At 42.9% G+C, this 18144-nt stretch overlaps 1 protein-coding gene and 1 long non-coding RNA gene across 6 annotated transcripts in view; both read left to right on the forward strand.

The window, feature by feature from the left end:
- Positions 1 to 18144, forward strand: part of LOC117091802 (zinc finger protein 264) — a 62496-nt gene that overhangs the window by 11751 nt on the left and 32601 nt on the right. For 3 of the 5 annotated variants that reach the window (XR_004440528.1, XR_004440527.1, XM_033224598.1), the window contains exon 4: positions 5327 to 6802. Coding sequence is in view for 3 of the 5 variants with exons in the window: in XM_033224598.1 (XP_033080489.1) it covers positions 5327 to 6802 (1476 nt within the window). In the remaining 2 variants the exon portion in view is untranslated. Of the gene's footprint in view, positions 1 to 5298; positions 8149 to 18144 lie in introns of those variants that run through there. The other 2 variants (XM_033224597.1, XM_033224600.1) reach the window with 2 other exon arrangements.
- On the forward strand, positions 16706 to 17569 carry LOC117091807. The gene is made up of 2 exons (XR_004440536.1): positions 16706 to 16768; positions 17089 to 17569. It is a non-coding gene; the product is annotated as an uncharacterized LOC117091807 (long non-coding RNA).

The following is an 18144-nucleotide window of genomic DNA, read 5'->3' on the forward strand; positions in this document are numbered from 1 at the left end:
CTCTCAGTCCACTACATTGAGTCTGTTCCTGAAAAGTGTCACTAGAAATCATTTTTATGTCATTGAGTAGTTTGAAGATGTTATCATGTGATATAATAATGCATAAAACCGAACAGTTTCTGAGCCATAGTAAGTGACTCATCAAAATGTCATTATTAACCTTAAAGAGTGATGCTGTGTTACATTTCCTTCTGAACTCTGGGGAACAGGGCCTGTCTTACTCTCCCAGTTTCTCTTTCCAGTTATATTCTGCCTCTCAGCCTCTCCCACCTTCTCCTTTCACCCATTCCCTTAGTGTCAGACAGACACTAAGAAGCAGTACTTTGCCCATGTCTTCCTATATCTCCTGTTTTCCAAAAACCTCAGGGTGACATTTGACCTTCTTTGTCCCACACTCAGGCTGCTGAGGACACTGAGGCCATCTGTCAGGTGTGTGGATTGGTGCCACTGCAGAGCCTTGGCCTCTGCCTGCATGGGTTCCTCGAGCTGCTCATCCAACCCTGAGTGTTTGTGCAGTCCCTGTTCAGCCCTTCAGAGTCTGTTCCAGATCGTCCCCTCTTCAGTACCACAACTCCACTTGAAAATCCCGAAAGCGCAAAACTCAACATGCCTAACAAGGAACCCGTGATCTTGCTCGCTCCTGCCACCTCCCAAGTTTCAGTGAATGGCTCTGCCATCCAGGCAGATTAGGGGACTGGCCCCAACTTCAAACTGGTCAATCCCTCCACCTCCATGAGTCCCTGCATCCAGCCCACCAGACAGTTTTCATCTCCAGGCACAGATGTCTCAGCGTGTTAGTGCGGATGTGTCAGCAGGCTTTCATGTTGAAAAGAAAGTCCACCGTCCTGTATTGCCTGATCAGCAGCCCTTAAATGTTTATCTCAACTTCTCTTTTCCTTACTGAAAGAGGTCTTGCCCCAGTCATGGCAGTTCCTATACCAGGGTCTAGATGACGCTTCCTTTCACGGACATCCTTTCTTCATTTATATTCTGCTTGTTTTGTGATTTCATCCTTTCTCTACTCAACATAAAAATATGCTTGTTTTTTCTTTTTTCTTTTCTTTTTGTTTAGATAGAGTCTCACTGTATAGCCCAGGCTGGAGTGCAGTGGTGCTGTCTTGGCTCACCGCAGTCTCTGTGCCTCAGCCTCCCAAGTAGCTGGGATTACAGGTACACGCCATTACACCCAGCTAATTTTTGTGTTTTTTTGTTTGTTCATTTTGTTTTGTTTTTTGAGATGGAGTTTCGCTGTTGTTGCCAAGGGTGGAGTACAGTGACGCAATCTTGGCTTACTGCAACCTCTGCCTCACGGGTTCAAGCGATTCTCCTGCCTCAGCCTCCCGAGTAGCTGGGATTCTAGGTGCGTGCCACCACGCTCAGCTAATTTTTTGTATTTTTAATAGAAATGGGGTTTCAACATGTTGGCCAGTCTGGTCTCGAACTCCTGACCTCAGGTGATCCACCTGCCTTGACCTCCCAAAATACTGAGATTACAGGCATGAGCCACTGTGCCTGGCCTCAAGTTTCTTACATTTGAAGAAAATAAATGCTTGTGGCTTATGATACATTTGTATATTAATTGATACATTTGTTTACTATGTGAGCATTTAATCGTCTAGATTTGGCCGGCATAGTGGCTCACGCCTATAATCCCAGCACTTTTGGGAGGCTGAGGTGGGAGGATTACTTGAGCTCAGGAGTTTGACACCAGCCTGGGAAATGTGGCGAGACCCCGTCTCTGCAAAATTAAAAAAATTAGTTGGGCATGGTGGCTCAGGCCTGTGGTCCCAGCTATTCAGGAGGCTGAGGTGGGAGGATCTCTTGAGCCCAGGAGGTGGAGGCTGAAGTGATCTTATTCAGGCCACTGCACTCCAGCCTGGGTGACAGTGAGCTCCTGTGTCAAAAAAAATAAATAAAAATAATTCATGAGAGACCATGAAGCAGAGGCAAAAAATAATAATGATTGTCTGCATTTCGTTCACAAAAACAGTGATACTGTGGACATTCATATATATAATTCATTTTCCACTTGTGGAGGAGCATTTTTTGATAATTCTTGGAGTGAAATTATTGGTTTGTAGGCTATGCAAATGCTCAAGTTTGCAAGATCATTCCTTTTGTTTTCTAAAGCGCCTATGCCAGTTTGCACTTAACCAGAAAAGTGAGAGGTTCCACTGATCCATATCCTTCCCATTATAAGGCTTCTCAATGTTTGCTCCTCAAATGGACACAGAGTAGTCTCATGTGCTCTTGATTTCGTTTTCTTTCGCTGCTGTAATGTTTTAGCAACTTACCATGATTTTTGGTTGATTTATATTTTCTTCTATGAAAATACAAATCATATTTTATTTTATGATAAATGCCTATTTCCATTAACCTGTTTTCCTTTCTCTGTTTTCTTGGTAGGGGTTCTTCGTACATTTCTTATGCTTACCTTTTATCACTTATATATGCTGAAAAATATATTCTAGGTTTTACTTTTGTCCTCTTACTCTCTTTAAAGTATCTTTCACCAAAAGGTCTTAATTTACTGTAGTCTAACTTGCGACTTTTCTTATATAATTAATGATTTTTTGTCTTGTATAAAAAATGTTGGTTTACCTCCATATTAAAAATATATTTTATTCTAAAAGTTTTAAAACTTGGCATTTGACATTTTTTCAGTGAGGTTGATTTGGAATATATAGTGTGATAGCAATGCAGTTATTTTCGTTCTCCATGTGGCTACCCAATTTTTCTAGCTTCGTTTGCTTAACAGACCATCAAGTTCTGTAATTAAGTATAGTTGGTATTTTACAGGGATTTATATTGAATTTATATAATTTGGGTCAAATTGTCAGTTCATGTTATTAAATTCTTCGTTGATATAGATTGTCTTTATTGTCTTCAAATAAGATTATATAATTTTCTTCATCTTGATCATGTGTATTTGGAGTTTTTTTTTTTTTTTTTTTTTTTTGAGACGGAGTCTCGCTCTTCCACCCAGGCTGGAGTGCAGTGGCCGGATCTCAGCTCACTGCAAGCTCCACCTCCCGGGTTCACGCCATTCTCCTGCCTCAGCCTCCCGAGTAGCTGGGACTACAGGCGCCCGCCTCGTCGCCCGGCTAGTTTTTTGTATTTTTAAGTAGAGACAGGGTTTCACCGTATTAGCCAGGATGGTCTCGATCTCCTGACCTTGTGATCCGCCCATCTCGGCCTCCCAAAGTGCTGGGATTACAGGCTTGAGCCACCGCGCCCGGCCTTTTTGTTTGTTTTTAAGAGACAAGGTGTTGCTCTGTTGCCCAAGCTGTCATACAGTGGCACAGTCATAGTTTGCTGCAGTCTTGAATTCTGGGGCTCAAGCAGTCCTCCCCCCTCAGCCTCCAGAGCAGCTGGGACTACACAGGCTTACACTACCATGCCTGGCTACTGTGTTTTTGGTTTTGTTTTTAAACAATTTTTTTAGAGATGGGAGCTTGCTGTGTTTCTCAGAGTGGTGTTGAACTTCTGGGCTCAAGTCATCTACTCACCTCGGCCTCCCAAAGCACTGGGATTACAGGCTTTGGGGGGCTGAGGTGAAAAGATGAGCACAGGCCGGGTGCGGTGGCTCACGCCTGTAATCCCAGCACTCTGGAAGGCTGAGGCGGGCGGATCACGAGGTCAGGAGATCGAGACCATCCTGGCTAACATGGTGAAACCCCGTCTCTACTAAAACAAAAAGTACAAAAAATTAGCCGGGCGAGGTGGTGGCGCCTGTAGTCCCAGTAACTTGGGAGGCTGAGGCAGGAGAATGGCGTAAACCCGGGAGGCGGAGCTTGCAGTGAGCTGAAATCTGGCCACAGCACTCCAGCCTGGGTGGCAGAGCGAGACTCTGTCTCAAAAAAAAAAAAAAGAAAAAAAGAAAGAACAGATGAGCACCATACACAGCAGCCTGGCCATTGTTTGTGTGTGTGGTGCTCATCTTTTCTCCAGGCTGTTCCTCAGGCACACGAGACTCTATGTCAAGCCAAGTCCTCTTAACTCTTTCCTTATGAGCCTTGGAGTGATAGTAACATCAGTCATACGACCTTCACTGTCACCCAGATTGATGGGAATCAATCTCCCCTCTGTCCCTGGATTGTCATCAACACCATCCTGCAGTTTCTTTGTACTCTGTCTCCTAAGACTACAGTGTCCTTCCTGCTTTCTCTTTATGGCAACTCTTCTTCACAAGCATAGGACTCACTTTGTTGAGCACCTCTTACTGGATAACTGATTTCTTCCTACCCAGGATTAGCCAAGCTCAAGGTTTAGGACATAGTCCTCTAAGACTACCAGGTCTGTCCAACTCTACTGACACCGACTACAATTTGGGTCCCAAAGCCATTGTCAGGTTCACTAATTAGCTAAGAAGACTCACAAAACTCCCTAAAACCTATTTTAGTTACAGTCATGTTTATTACAGCAAAGGGAACAAATTAGAAGTGACACAGAATATTGGGTTGGAAAGGTTCCCAGAACAAAGCCTTAGTGTCTTCAGGAACTCACTGTGCCCCAGTCTGGCATATGGCAATATGAGCTTAGAGTGTTGCCAACCCAGGAAACTCACCGGCTCTTCATTGTCCACAATTGTATTGAAGCCTCATTACATAACCATAGTTGATTGTCTCATCACCTGTGTGGCTCGGTCTCCAGCATGCTGTCCTTTCCAGAGATTCAGCGTTTACATTGTGACTTAAGCCCTAACCTTCTAATCACGTGGCTTAGCTTTCTGGTGTGTCCAGACCTTAACCCGATCAGGATAAACTGTGGAGGGGTCCATAATGAGTTACCTGTTTGCATAAACTGCCAGATGGGGCCGTTGGGTCCCACCATGAGGAAAAACATTTTGGAAATACTCAGTGTTTACAGGTTACTTTCCACGACTTCACACAAAAAACGTACTTCTCTTTGGGGATTAATTTTTTTGTTACTCGCTTCCTGTCTTCCATGTAGGCTCATTAGATGCTCCTTCCTCGTGTTCTTGTAGCAAGACAGCATGTCCTCGCTTAGTTGCCCAGAGGAAGCTTACCACGCACAGTGTCATCGTTACTCTGTCTACCCAGGTCCAATCTGTAATTGTGAAGGTGACTCCACGGACAGACGCATTGTCTCCTGACTCTGCCTCTGCCCCTAGGTCTCCCTTTCAGAATATCCTGAGTCCACGGACCAGGATAGAAGGAAATTGCAAACCATAGAATTTGAGATACAGAAAATAGCAGACACAGAGGCAATGTTTTTATCTACGGTTTTTCACAGAAATGGTAATACTCTTTTTTCCATGTTGTTCTTTACTAACAGGCCCTTTTGTGTGCTGGATTTCTTTCAGGCGACAAAGGAAAACCTAAGACCACAGAACCTACCACTTGTAAGCCAGCCTTGTCAGAGGGAATCTCACTTCAGGGACAACTGACAGAAGGAAACTCAGTGGACTCCCAGTTGGGGCAAGCCGAGGATCAGGATGGGCTATCAGAAATGCAGGAAGGACACTTCAGACCAGGAGTAGATCCCCAGGAGGAGCCTCCTCGGAAAATGAGCACTGAATATGATGGTTTAGGGACAGCTGACAGTGTGTGTTCGAGGAATGGACAGGAGCAAGTCTCTCCAGGAGATACAGTTCACAGCCATAACTCATGTGAGTCCGGTAAAGATCCCATGATGCAGGAAGAGGAAAATACCTTTAAATGCAGTGAGTGTGGAAAAGTATTTAACAAGAAACATCTCCTTGCTGGACATGAGAAAATTCACTCTGGAGTGAAGCCCTATGAATGCACAGAATGTGGGAAAACCTTTATTAAGAGCACACATCTCCTGCAACATCACATGATCCACACTGGGGAGAGGCCCTATGAGTGCATGGAGTGCGGAAAGGCCTTCAACCGCAAGTCATACCTTACCCAGCACCAGCGGATTCACAGTGGAGAGAAGCCTTACAAGTGCAATGAATGTGGAAAGGCCTTCACCCACCGCTCCAATTTTGTCTTGCATAACAGGAGACACACGGGAGAAAAATCCTTTGTGTGCACAGAATGTGGGCAAGTCTTTCGACACAGGCCAGGTTTTCTCCGGCACTATGTTGTTCACAGTGGTGAGAATCCCTACGAGTGCCTGGAGTGTGGCAAGGTCTTCAAACACAGGTCATACCTCATGTGGCACCAGCAGACTCACACTGGGGAGAAGCCCTATGAGTGCAGTGAATGTGGGAAGGTCTTCTTGGAGAGCGCAGCCCTGATTCACCACTATGTCATCCACACTGGGGAGAAACCCTTTGAGTGCCTCGAGTGTGGGAAGGCTTTCAACCACCGATCATACCTCAAGAGGCACCAGCGGATTCACACTGGGGAGAAGCCCTTCGTGTGCAGTGAATGTGGAAAGGCCTTCACCCACTGCTCTACTTTTATCTTGCATAAAAGGGCCCACACTGGAGAAAAGCCTTTCGAGTGCAAAGAATGTGGGAAAGCCTTTAGCAATCGGAAAGACCTCATTCGCCACTTCAGCATCCACACTGGAGAGAAGCCCTATGAGTGCGTGGAGTGTGGAAAGGCCTTCACGCGCATGTCAGGCCTCACGAGGCACAAGCGGATTCATAGTGGAGAGAAGCCCTATGAATGTGTTGAGTGTGGGAAATCGTTTTGCTGGAGCACAAACCTCATTCGACATGCCATCATCCACACTGGAGAGAAGCCGTATAAATGCAGTGAATGTGGAAAGGCCTTCAGTCGCAGCTCATCCCTCACTCAGCATCAAAGGATGCATGCTGGGAAAAATCCCATCAGTGTAACAGATGTGGGAAGACCTTTTACAGGTGGACAAACCTCAGTTACCCTTCGAGAACTTCTTTTAGGAAAGGACTTTTTGAATGTAACCACTGAGGCAAATGTTTTGCCAGAGGAAACATCTTCCTCTGCGTCTGATCAACCATACCAAAGAGAAACCCCTCAGGTGTCTTCACTGTGAGAAAAACCTGTTGCTGAATATTACTTGTCATCTGAAGAGTCATATTAGAAATTCATTCAGTCTAGAGCCTTATTCTCCATCTGATAATTTATCCAGGAGAGAGACCCAGTCGTTATTGTGCACATAGGAAAACCTTCAGCTGCATCTTTCTCCTTAGTTTACAGTGCAATGTTATCTCAGGAATTATTTTTAAAAGGAGGAGGAGACATAGAAAAAAATGAAATGCAAGCACAGATCTTTTCAGACTTCTCGGCCAAGCCTATGGTGCTTTGTCATAGATTTCTTAATGTGTTTGGGGAAGGGAAATGTTTCAAGGTAAAGGGCCTTGACCCTTTTTGTGCTTGTGTGTACATTTATTGCTATCCAGTGTCAGAATTGTTAGTTTAGGGAAAGTCTGCAAACTTTAATCGCACATCTTCTGTGTTCCACAATAGTACTTACTCTTGAGAAGCGTAATTTTATGACAACTTAGGAGGCTTGAGCCATGAAATACTCACATTTACGTCAGTAAGGATACACATATTAACACTCAGGCTTTTTTCTTGATGCCCATCTTTTGGTTTATTTCATCACTGTAGCCGTATGGTAAATTTTTATTTTTTTAAATTTTAAAAAATTAGCTCAAAATGTCAATGGTAAATTTTTAAATTGAGTAAAGTGATTCTTCTTTGCTCTTTAAAATTGACAGCATTTCTAGTTCCTTTGACATTCCATATAATTTTTAGGATTAGTTTGTACGTATTTACAAAACAGTCTTAGATTTTTACAGAAATTGAGTTAAATCTGTGGATTAATCTGTTAAGAATTGGTATCTTTACTATGTTGGGTTTTGTAGTTCATGAGTTCAGGAGTAGGTCTCTTAATTTATAATAGCTAAGCATTCCTCAAAGTATTTCATTAATGTTAAAATTTTCAGCATATAGATCCCTATGCATTTTTGTTAGAATTTGCATCCTAGTGTGCTTTTGTGTGTGTGTGTGTGTAATTTGAGTGATTGTAAATGGCATTGATGTTTGAACTTTGAATTGCACACAATTTTTGGTAGTATACAGAAATACAATTTTTTGGACATTGTTTTGCTACCCTGCAACCTTGCTGAGTTCACTTATTATTTTTAGCTAATTCTTCTGACAGAGTTGTTGGGCTTTTCTATATAGACATGTCATCTGCAAATACAGACCATTTTTTATCTTTCGTCTTATCTGTATACCTTTTATTTCCTTTTTGTCTTATTGCATTGCACAAGCTGGGACTTTCATTATAACGTTGAATAGGAATAGTGAGAAAGGCCATCCTTTCCTATTTGCTGATAATAGGGGGAAAATGTTCAGTGTTTTTTTTTTTGTTTTTTGTTTGAGACAGGGTCTCGCTCTGTCACCCAGGGTGGAATGCAGTGGCACAATCTTGTCTCACCATAGCCTTAAGTTCCCCAGCTCAAGTGATCCCACCACCTCAGCCACCACCACCCCATAGTAGCTGGTACTACAAGCACGCACCACCACGCCCAGCTAATTTTTGTGTTTTTTTGTAGAGACCGGGTTTCATCGTGGTGCCCAGATTGGTCTCGAACTCCTGGGCTCAAGCAATCTGCTTGCCTGGGTCTCCCAAAGTGCTGGGATTACAGGCATGAGCCAGAGGGCACAGCATGTTCAGTTTTCATTATAAAGTATAATGTAAGTTTTATAAAACACATGTTCTCTATAAGCATAAAAAATGTCCTCTGTTCCCAGTCCTCTGAGATTCTGTGTTGCTATGAATGAGTGTTCAATTTTGTCTAGTGCTTTTTCTCTACCAGTTGTCATCATGCTATTTTGCTTCTACATCCTTTTGATAGAATGTATTGCTTTGATCAAGTTTTGAATATTGAGCCAGGCTTGCATCCTTAGAATAAACCACACTTGTTTGTAGCGTATAATATCATTTGACCTCATTCCCTTTGTATTTTGTTGAGGAAATATTCCTCTAATTTATTGGCTAATGATGTGTAATTCTGTGTAATTCTTCTTCTAAATGTCTTATGTGTGGTTTTGATGTCTAAGTGATCTTGACATTTCAACATTAATTGGAAAAAGTTCTCTTCTAATTTTTGGAAGACTGTGTATAATTGGTGTTATTTGTTCTTGTCACGTTTGATGACCTCTAGTCAACCATTGGGCCGGAGATTTTTCTTCTGGAGACTTTTACATTACATATTTATTTTATTGGATAGGTAGAACTATTCAAAGTATCTATTTCTTGTGTAATAAATTTTGATAGTCTGTCCTGTTGAAGGAATATTTCATCTATATTTGTAGCATTCCCTTATTCTTTTTTGATAGCAGGATCTGCACTTATATCATTTTATTTTTAATATTTAAAATGTACATACTCATTTTATGATCGAGTCTTCTTAGACATTTATCAGTTTTATTGTGCACCGTGCTGAAAGATGTAATTTTTGCTTCATCTCTCACTTCAAAGAACTAGCACTTTATATTAATGATTTTTCTCTTTCTATTCTTGATTTCTTTGATTTCTGCTGTGATCTGTATTCTTCCACTTGCTTTGGCTCTTTGTAACTTTTCAAAGTAGGTTTTTAGATTATTGATTTGAGATTTTTATGCTTTTTTTAATGTAAACATTACATTCTATAAATTTGCCTCATATCACAGTTTAATCCCACAAGTTTTAATGTTTTCATTACATTTTACTCGATTCTAATAGTTTTTATTTTTTGAGACATTCTCTCTTAGCCATGAATTATTTAATAGTATGTTTAATTTTCTGGTGTTTGGCATATTTGTTACTGAATTCTAATTTGTTCCTTGTTTGATCTGACTCTTTAAATGTGTTAACTTTTTTTTTTTTTTTACGACCCAGTTTAGGGTCTATCTTGTTCCGTATAGCTGCTTGAAAAGAATGGGTGTTCTACTGTTACTGGGTGGAGTGTCTAAAATGTCTCTGTGATCCTGCTCATTGTTATTCAGGTCAGCTATTTCCTTGCTGATTTTCTGTCTGGCATTTCTGTCACTTACTGAGAGGGGTGTTGAAGTCCTGGACATAGGCCAGGAGCAGTGGCTCACGCCTGTAATCCCAGCACTTCGGGAGACCAAGGCGTGCGGATCACTTGAGGTCAGGAGTTCGAAACCAGCCTGGCCAACATAGCAGAACCCCATCTCTACTAAAGATGCAAAAATTAGCCAGGCATAGTGGTGTGTGCATGTAATCCCAGCTACTGGGGGACTGAGGCAGGAGGATCACTTGGGAGGCAGAAGTTGTAGTGAACTGAGATCTCGCCACTGCACTCCAGCCTGGGCAACAGAGCGAGACTCCGTCTCAACAACAACAAAAAGTCCTGAACATAATTGTGGAAGTATGTAGCTCTTTTAAGTTCTATCACTTTTTGTTTTGCAAAGTTCAAAACTGTGTTGTTTGGTATATATACATGTAGGTTTGCCAAGTCTTCATAGTGAATTGACTCTTTTATCATTATGTGATGTCCTTTTTCTGTCTTTTAATAGTCTTGTCAATACTTTATCTAATATTCTTATAGTGACTCCTGCATATTTTGATTAATGTTTGCATGGTTAATAGTTCTTCAATTTTAAAGCTTACCTGTATCATTACTTATGAAGTCAGTTTCTTTGAACAGCGTATATTCAGGCCATGCTTTTTTAAATTCATTTTGCATATTTCTGTCCTTATTTGTATATTGAAATCATTTAAATTAAAATAATTATTGATATTTTAGGGCCTAAGTGTGCCCTTAAATGATTTTTGTGTTCCTTTTTTATTGTTCCTCTCTTTGCTATTTGGGGTTGTTTACTAGTCTTCCTGTAGATTACTTCAACTTTTTTTTTTGGAATTTGATTTGATATATATGTAGTAGTATTTTTTAGTATAGATGCTCCTTGACTTATGATTGGGTTATGTCACAATAAACCCATTGCAAGTTGAAAATAATACGTCAAATATGCATTTAATACACCTACCCTACCGAACATCATAGCCAATCTTGCCTTCAGCATGCTCAGAAAATTTACATTAGCCTGCAGTTGGGTAAAATCATCTAACACAAGGCCTACTTTATAATAAAGTTACTACAAAGAATTTTTTTTTTTTTTGAGATGGAGTCTCGCTCTGTTGCCCAGGCTGGACTGCAGTGGCGCCATCTCGGCTCACTGCAAGCTCCGCCTCCCGGGTTCACGCCATTCTCCTGCCTCAGCCTCTGGAGTAGCTGGGACTACAGGCTTCCGCCACCACGCCCGGCTAATTTTTTGTATTTTTAGTAGAGACGGGGTTTCACTGTTAGCCAGGGTGTTCTTGATCTCCTGACCTCGTGATCCGCCCGCCTCGGCCTCCCAAAGTGCTTTTGAATAAAAAAGTGGTTTCTGCTGAATGCATGTCGCATTCGCACCATTGTAAAGCTAAGTAGTAAGTCGAACCATCTTAAGTCAGGGACTGTCTGTATATATCTGCATTTTTTAGTGATTGTTCTATTACAGTGTAAGTATATAACTTAAAACAGTTTAGTAAGTTATCAGCAGTTTAACTGACAATTTTATTGCTGATGCAATTTTAATATTGTAATTGCTGATGTATCAGCAGTTTAGCACTTTACTTCCATTAAGTTCCTTTAGCTTACCTGTTAATGTAACTATCTTAAGTAATAGTAATTCCTCTTCAAAAATTGAGCACTATGTTGCAAGACGTATTTTTTTTTTTTTTTTTTTGAGACCAAGTCTCGCTCTGTCACCCAGGCTGGAGTGCTTTGACATGATCTCAGCTCACTGCAACCTCCGCCTCCAGGGTTCAAGCAGTTCTCTGCCTCAGCTTCCCTAGTAGCTGGGATTACAGGGGCCTGCCACCACGCCCGGATAATTTTTGTATTTTTGGTAGAGATGGGGTTTCTCCATCTTGGCCAGGTTGGTCTTGAACTCCTGACCTTGTGATCCACCTGCCTCGGCCTCCCGAGTACTGAGATTACAGGTGTAATTAATGCCGAGTGAGATTAATGCCAAGTGCTGAGATTATAGGTATAAGCCACCACGCCCAGCCGCAAGATGTAATTTTTGCTTTATCTCTCACACATATTTTACAAAAGATCGTGAGAAGCATTGTCTCTTGACGTCTTTTTTTTTTTTTTCTTTTTCTTTTTCTTTTTTTAAATAAAGAGACAAGAGTTTCCCTCTGTTGCCCAGGCTGGAGTGCAGTGGCACGATCTCTGCTCATTGCAACCTCCGCCTCCTGGGTTCAGGCGATTCTCCTCCCTCAGTCTCCTGAGTAGCTGGGATTACAGGCATGCGCCACCACGCCTGGCTAATTTTGTATTTTTAGTAGGGGCAGGGTTTCACCATGTTCAGGCTGGTCTTGAACTCCTGACCTCGTGATCAACCTGCCTCGGCCTGTCTCTTGACATCTTTACCCATTCCATTGTTCATTCCTTCTTCTTGAAATCCCAAGCCTTCTTCTATTATCATTTCATTTCTGTTACACACTACTGACCTTACTAATCTTTCTTCTAGGGTAACAAATGCTCTTTGTTTTCCTTCCTCTAAAGATGTCTTTTTTTGTTGTTTTTTTTTTGAGACAGAGTCTCGCTCTGTTGCTCAGGCTAGAGTGCAGTGGCCAGATCTCAGCTCACTGCAAGCTCCGCCTCCCGGGTTTATGCCATTCTCCTGCCTCAGCCTCCCGAGTAGCTGGTACTACAGGCACTCGCCACCTCGCCCAGCTAGTTTTTTGTATTTTTTAGTAGAGACGGGATTTCATCGTGTTAGCCAGGATGGTCTCAATCTCCTGACCTCGTGATCCGCCCGTCTCGGCCTCCCAAAGTGCTGGGATTACAGGCTTGAGCCACCGCGCCCGGCCTAAAGATGTCTTTATATTTCCTTCATTCCCAAAGAGTATTTTTGTGGAATATAAGATTCAGAGTTGGCAGTTGTTTTCTTTTAGACTTGAGAAATGTGTCTCTCTGTTCTATCCATTATGGTTTAATAAAAGAAATCAACTACCATTCAAATACTCATTCCTTATTTTGTAATGCATCAGTTCTCTCGAGCTTCATTCAAAGTGTTTTTCATTGTCTGTAGTGTTCGTAAGTTCGACTGTGATGTGCATGGCATGGAATTTTTTGAGTGTATCCTATTTGGTGCTCCCTGGTGCTTGCCTAGCTTTTTGATTTACAGGATTATGCCTTTTGCCAAATTTGGGGAACTTTCAACTATTATTTCTCCAAATATTTTTTCACCCCCAGTCTTGTCTCTATAGGGACTTCAGTAACATGAATGGCAGATCTTTTTTTACACTCCCATGGGTCCTTCAGGCTCGCATCTTTTTTCTTTTTCCAGTCTCTTTTCTCTGTTGTTAACATTGATGAATTTCTATTGACCTTCCATGGTCCTCACTGGTTGTTTCCTTTGTCATACCTAATCTGTTGAGTTTGTGCAGTGAGTTTTCATTTTGGTTTTGTATTTTCCAGTTGTTTGATTTCCATTTGGTTCGTGTGTGCACCTTCTGTTTCTTTGCTTATTTTTTAATGCCAAAGACTCTCAGAGAATAGACAACTGTATTCCAAAGGCATGGTTCTCTGGTTGGTTGTCTTGACATTTGAATAGAAATGTTAAAACTATCTGGGGGAATAGGAAGTCCACAGTCTTCTGAGTTGTGCTACACCAATATTTCTATGAACAGATCTTACAACTGAGAGTGATCTGCAGATTGTTCAGAGTCATGTTCTCCATGGAGCGTTTGTAAAGTTCCCCAGCTCTCTAAGCCTTGTTGTATCCTCAGGAAGGAGTCACCTCTCTTCCAGGATCACTCTTGCCTTTTGTTATTGGACACATTTTCCCACCTCCTGCCCCGTCTTTCTAGGCTCTCTGTCATACTTCCTCCCCTAGTCTTTAACTGGTCTCTGATAACCCGATTTCCCCCCCATAATCTGTATCTATGTTCAGGTCTCTATCCTCATCCCCAAATGGGTTCCACCCCACTTGCCCATCAGTCTCTGCCCATTTCTTCTGTCTCCCACAGACGTGGTCTGTGTAGTTGTTCTGCACACTACCTGTCCCCACCCCTTCTCGTTTCTCACTCCACAGACAGCTACAGGAGGGCTTCCATCATTTGTCCTCTTACTTCCTTGTTAGAACTTTATACTGCTGACCACCACTCTGACCTGAAGCTTCTTTCCTGGCTTCTGAAAGCTGCTTTCTCCTCCAGAGGGTCTGTGTCTTCCTTCCAACTCTTAAACATTTTTGTTTCCCAGAATCCATCATTGGTCGTTGCTTTTTCACTTGCTGTGATTTCTGTGAATGAGATGGTTCCCGCTGAAGACATTTACTTTCGATGATCTACAGAATTTCCCAAATCTGTGTCTCCAGACTGGATGTTTCCCATGTCTGTGGCCCACTGGGCGTCTTCTGCACTTTCTCTGCATTTGTAAACACTGAGCCTGAATGCATGTCCGTGTGGCCATGGCCCTGGCTGTGGGGATGAACCCATAATTCTCATGAGAGCAAGCGAACATAGTGTGGCTGTGTGTCAGACATTGTTGTGAATGTTTTATGTGCATCAGCTCTTTCAACATTTACAGCATCTGTGTGTGGTAGGTAATGCTATTTCCTCCGTTTTGCAGAGCAGAATATAGATAGGCTTGGGTTAAGAGTGAGCCCAGGTTACACAGTTATGTTTGGATTTAGGAATGGGAGGCCACATAGATTGGCTTCAGAATTCATGTCTTTAACAACTGTCTTGCTTCTCATATGGGGGGTTTGTTTTCTGGTCACCATTTTTGCTGAAGTTGATCCAACAGTGCTATAATCTGTTGCTCTCATTTGACATCTTGGCTGTTTCTTCAGCTTGAGGAAGGTAAACCGAAGCCACTCTTTAATGATTGCAATCTCTGTTGTAACTGTGTAGAAAATACAGCGTCTGGGTTTGAGGAAAGGGGAGTGGGAAAGAGGAGTAGAGAAGCGATAAGACGTGCATCTGGCTTTAGGAGTGTTTGAAGTGCCTGAAGAAGATCAGGGTGAATTTCCCAGACTTGAACCTTGTTGCCCAAGCCACATTGCAACCACCTCTTTTTCTCTTACCTCGTCCCCACATCCAGCCACTGGCCCATTCTGTCATTCCACCTTTTTTGAGTAGACTCTCCATACGTGTGTGTTTTGCTGAATGGCCACACACAGCAAAGTATTTTTGTTGCAATTTTGTTGTTGTTGCTTGAGACGGAATCTTACACTCTGCCACCCAGACTGAAGTGCAGTGGTGCAGTCTCAGTTCACTGCAACCTCCCTCCCCCAAGGTTCAAGCAGTTCTCCTGCCTCAGCCTCCCAAGTAGCTGGGATTACAGGCCTGGGCCACCATGCCCGGCTCATTTTTGTATTTTTTGTAGACACGGGGTTTCACCACGTTGGCCAGGGCTGGTCTTGCACTCCTGACCTCAGGTGATCCACCCGCCTCGGCCTCCCAAAGTGTTGGCATTACAGGCATGAGCCACTGCACCAGCCTTTATTGCAGTTTTTGGTTCCTCACAGAATGTTTGCCACAAAGCTGTGCATATAGGTGGCACCATATATGACATACCTGACCTCAAAGATAATCTACTTGGGTTTTTTTCTTTTTTTTTGGAGATAGAGTCTTGCTCTGTTACCCAGGCTGGAGTGCAGTGGCGCGATCTCGACTCACAGCACCCTCCGCCTCCCAGGTTCAAGTGATTAATCCTGCCTCAGCCTCCCAAAGTGCTGGGATTACAGGCGTGAACCACCGCGCCCAGCCTACCTGGTCTTTTTTGGACAGATGTACATGATTTTAGAAATCACTATGAATGAGGATCCTCAAGAACACCCCCCAGGTTTGATGATTTGCTGAGAAGACTCAGGTCTCAGCATTCTGTCATACTCAACAGCTATGATTTACTACAGCAAAAGAATACAAAGCGAATAGTAAAGGGAAGACTGAAATTCAGAGAAAACCAGGCACAATCTCTTGAATCTTGTTTCAGTGAAGTCACAGGAAGTGCCATATTTAAGTTCCATCTGGTACTTACGACAACACATGCTATGTGTCCACTGGGAAGTTTATTAGAGACTCAGTGCCAGGGTTTTTATCGGGCATGTTTTCTGGCACATCCCACAATTCTGGACTTCCTGAATGTTAGCAGGGGTTCAGCTTTTCAGCTGGAAAGGGGATAACCTTTTCAGCTGGGGACCAGGAGAAAAAGCACCGAAAAACAGGACACTGTGCTACTCCTGTTTTGGGTGGGTGGAGCAGTAGTAAACCTCCCAAAATCTAAGGTCCACACTCCAGCAAGGGTGAAGCTTGCAAACTCAAAAAGGATAGCAGTCTCCAACCTGCTGTTTTAGACAGTGACTTAAGTGGTACTAAAATGCTATATAAGTCAAATTTGTGTAACATTAAGCAAATAAATTTTTCAGCAAAAAAATAATGGTCATGACTTTATGGTGAAGGCTTACATAATGATTATAATAAATTCAGGCCGGGTGCGGTGGCTTACGCCTGTAATCCCAGCACTTTTGGGAGGCCGAGGCAGGTGGATCACTTAAGGTCAGGAGTTTGAGACCAAACTAGCCAACATGGCAAAATCCCGTCTCTACAAAAGTGAAAAATTAGCCGGGCATGGTGGTGCATGCCTGTAGTCCCAGCTACTTGGGAGGCTGAGGCAGGAAAATCACTTGAACCTGGGAGGCAGAGCTTGCAGTGAGCCAAGATCATGCCACTGCACTCCAGCCTGGGTGACAGTGAGACTCTGTCTCAAAAAAAAAAAAAAAAAAATTCTCCTTTCCTCAGTTTTTTGTTAAGAGGAAAAAGAAAATCTTAAGTAGGGCCGGGCGCGGTGGCTCAAGCCTGTAATCCCAGCACTTTGGGAGGCCGAGACGGGCGGATCACGAGGTCAGGAGATCGAGACCATCCTGGCTAACACGGTGAAACCCCGTCTCTACTAAAAAAAATATACAAAAAATTAGCCGGGCGAGATGGCGGGCGCCTGTAGTCCCAGCTACTCGGGAGGCTGAGGCGAGAGAATGGCGTAAACCCGGGAGGCGGAGCTTGCAGTGAGCTGAGATCCGGCCACTGCACTCCAGCCTGGGCGACAGAGCGAGACTCCGTCTCAAAAAAAAAAAAAAAAAAAAAAATCTTAAGTTACAGTGGAACTTATGAACAACTTAGTCTAGAGATTTAATTTAGTGATGAAAAGGTACGGAGAAAGTCTTTTAAAAAAAGACCTGGTCTGCTCGCTCGCTCGCTCTCTCTCTCTCTCTCTATATATATGTGTGTGTGTGTGGACCACTTCAAGATATATATATATACACACACACGTGTATGAATATATATATATATACACACGTGTATGAAAATATATATATATATATATATATATATATAATATGGCTACAAGTGGTGCAACTTGCAGGTACTCCCTTTGTTCACCTTTGTAAAGATGTTATTGCCAGATCAATGTGTATTTCTATAGTATATGTGTAAACAATTCATCATCCTTTTGTTGCTGCTTTTGAAACTAGTTCATGGCTTCAATGGGGAGAGATTTAAATAATATGGGTTTATAATAATTTCTGCATTATTAAATGCAGATAACTTGCGATTAAAGAGTATGTTATTGGAATCATGGGTGTCTGAGTTTTACTTTGGAGGCGCTGAACAGCTGACTCCGGCCGAGAGGTCCCTTACAGAGACGGGATGCTGGAGACCCATGGGAATCTGGCTTGTGGGAATTGCATAGCACCCCTTTTTATCATAGTGCAGCATGGCCTTTCCTGTCTCAATTGTGGGAAGCTGGAGTGCCTCTGGAATGCTCAGTGGTGTCCTTGGGTTTTGAGGGTTAAAGATTTTTTTTTTTTTTTTTTGAGACGGAGTCTCGCTCTGTCGCCCAGGCTGGAGTCCAGTGGCCGGATCTCAGCTCACTGCAAGCTCCGCCTCCCGGGTTCACGCCATTCTCCTGCCTCATCCTCCCGAGTAGCTGGGACTACAGGCGCCACCACCTCGCCCGGCTAGTTTTTTGTATTTTTAGTAGAGACGGGGTTTCACCGTGTTAGCCAGGATGGTCTCGATCTCCTGACCTCGTGATCCGCCCTCCTCGGCCTCCCAAAGTGCTGGGATTACAGGCTTGAGCCACCGCGCCCGGCCAAGATTAACCCTCGGCCAAAATTAACCCTCGGCCAAGATTAACCCTCGGCCAAG

This window comes from Trachypithecus francoisi, unplaced genomic scaffold (genome assembly GCF_009764315.1).
Source record: "Trachypithecus francoisi isolate TF-2019V2 unplaced genomic scaffold, Tfra_2.0 Lachesis_group12, whole genome shotgun sequence".
Lineage (NCBI taxonomy): Eukaryota > Metazoa > Chordata > Mammalia > Primates > Cercopithecidae > Trachypithecus > Trachypithecus francoisi.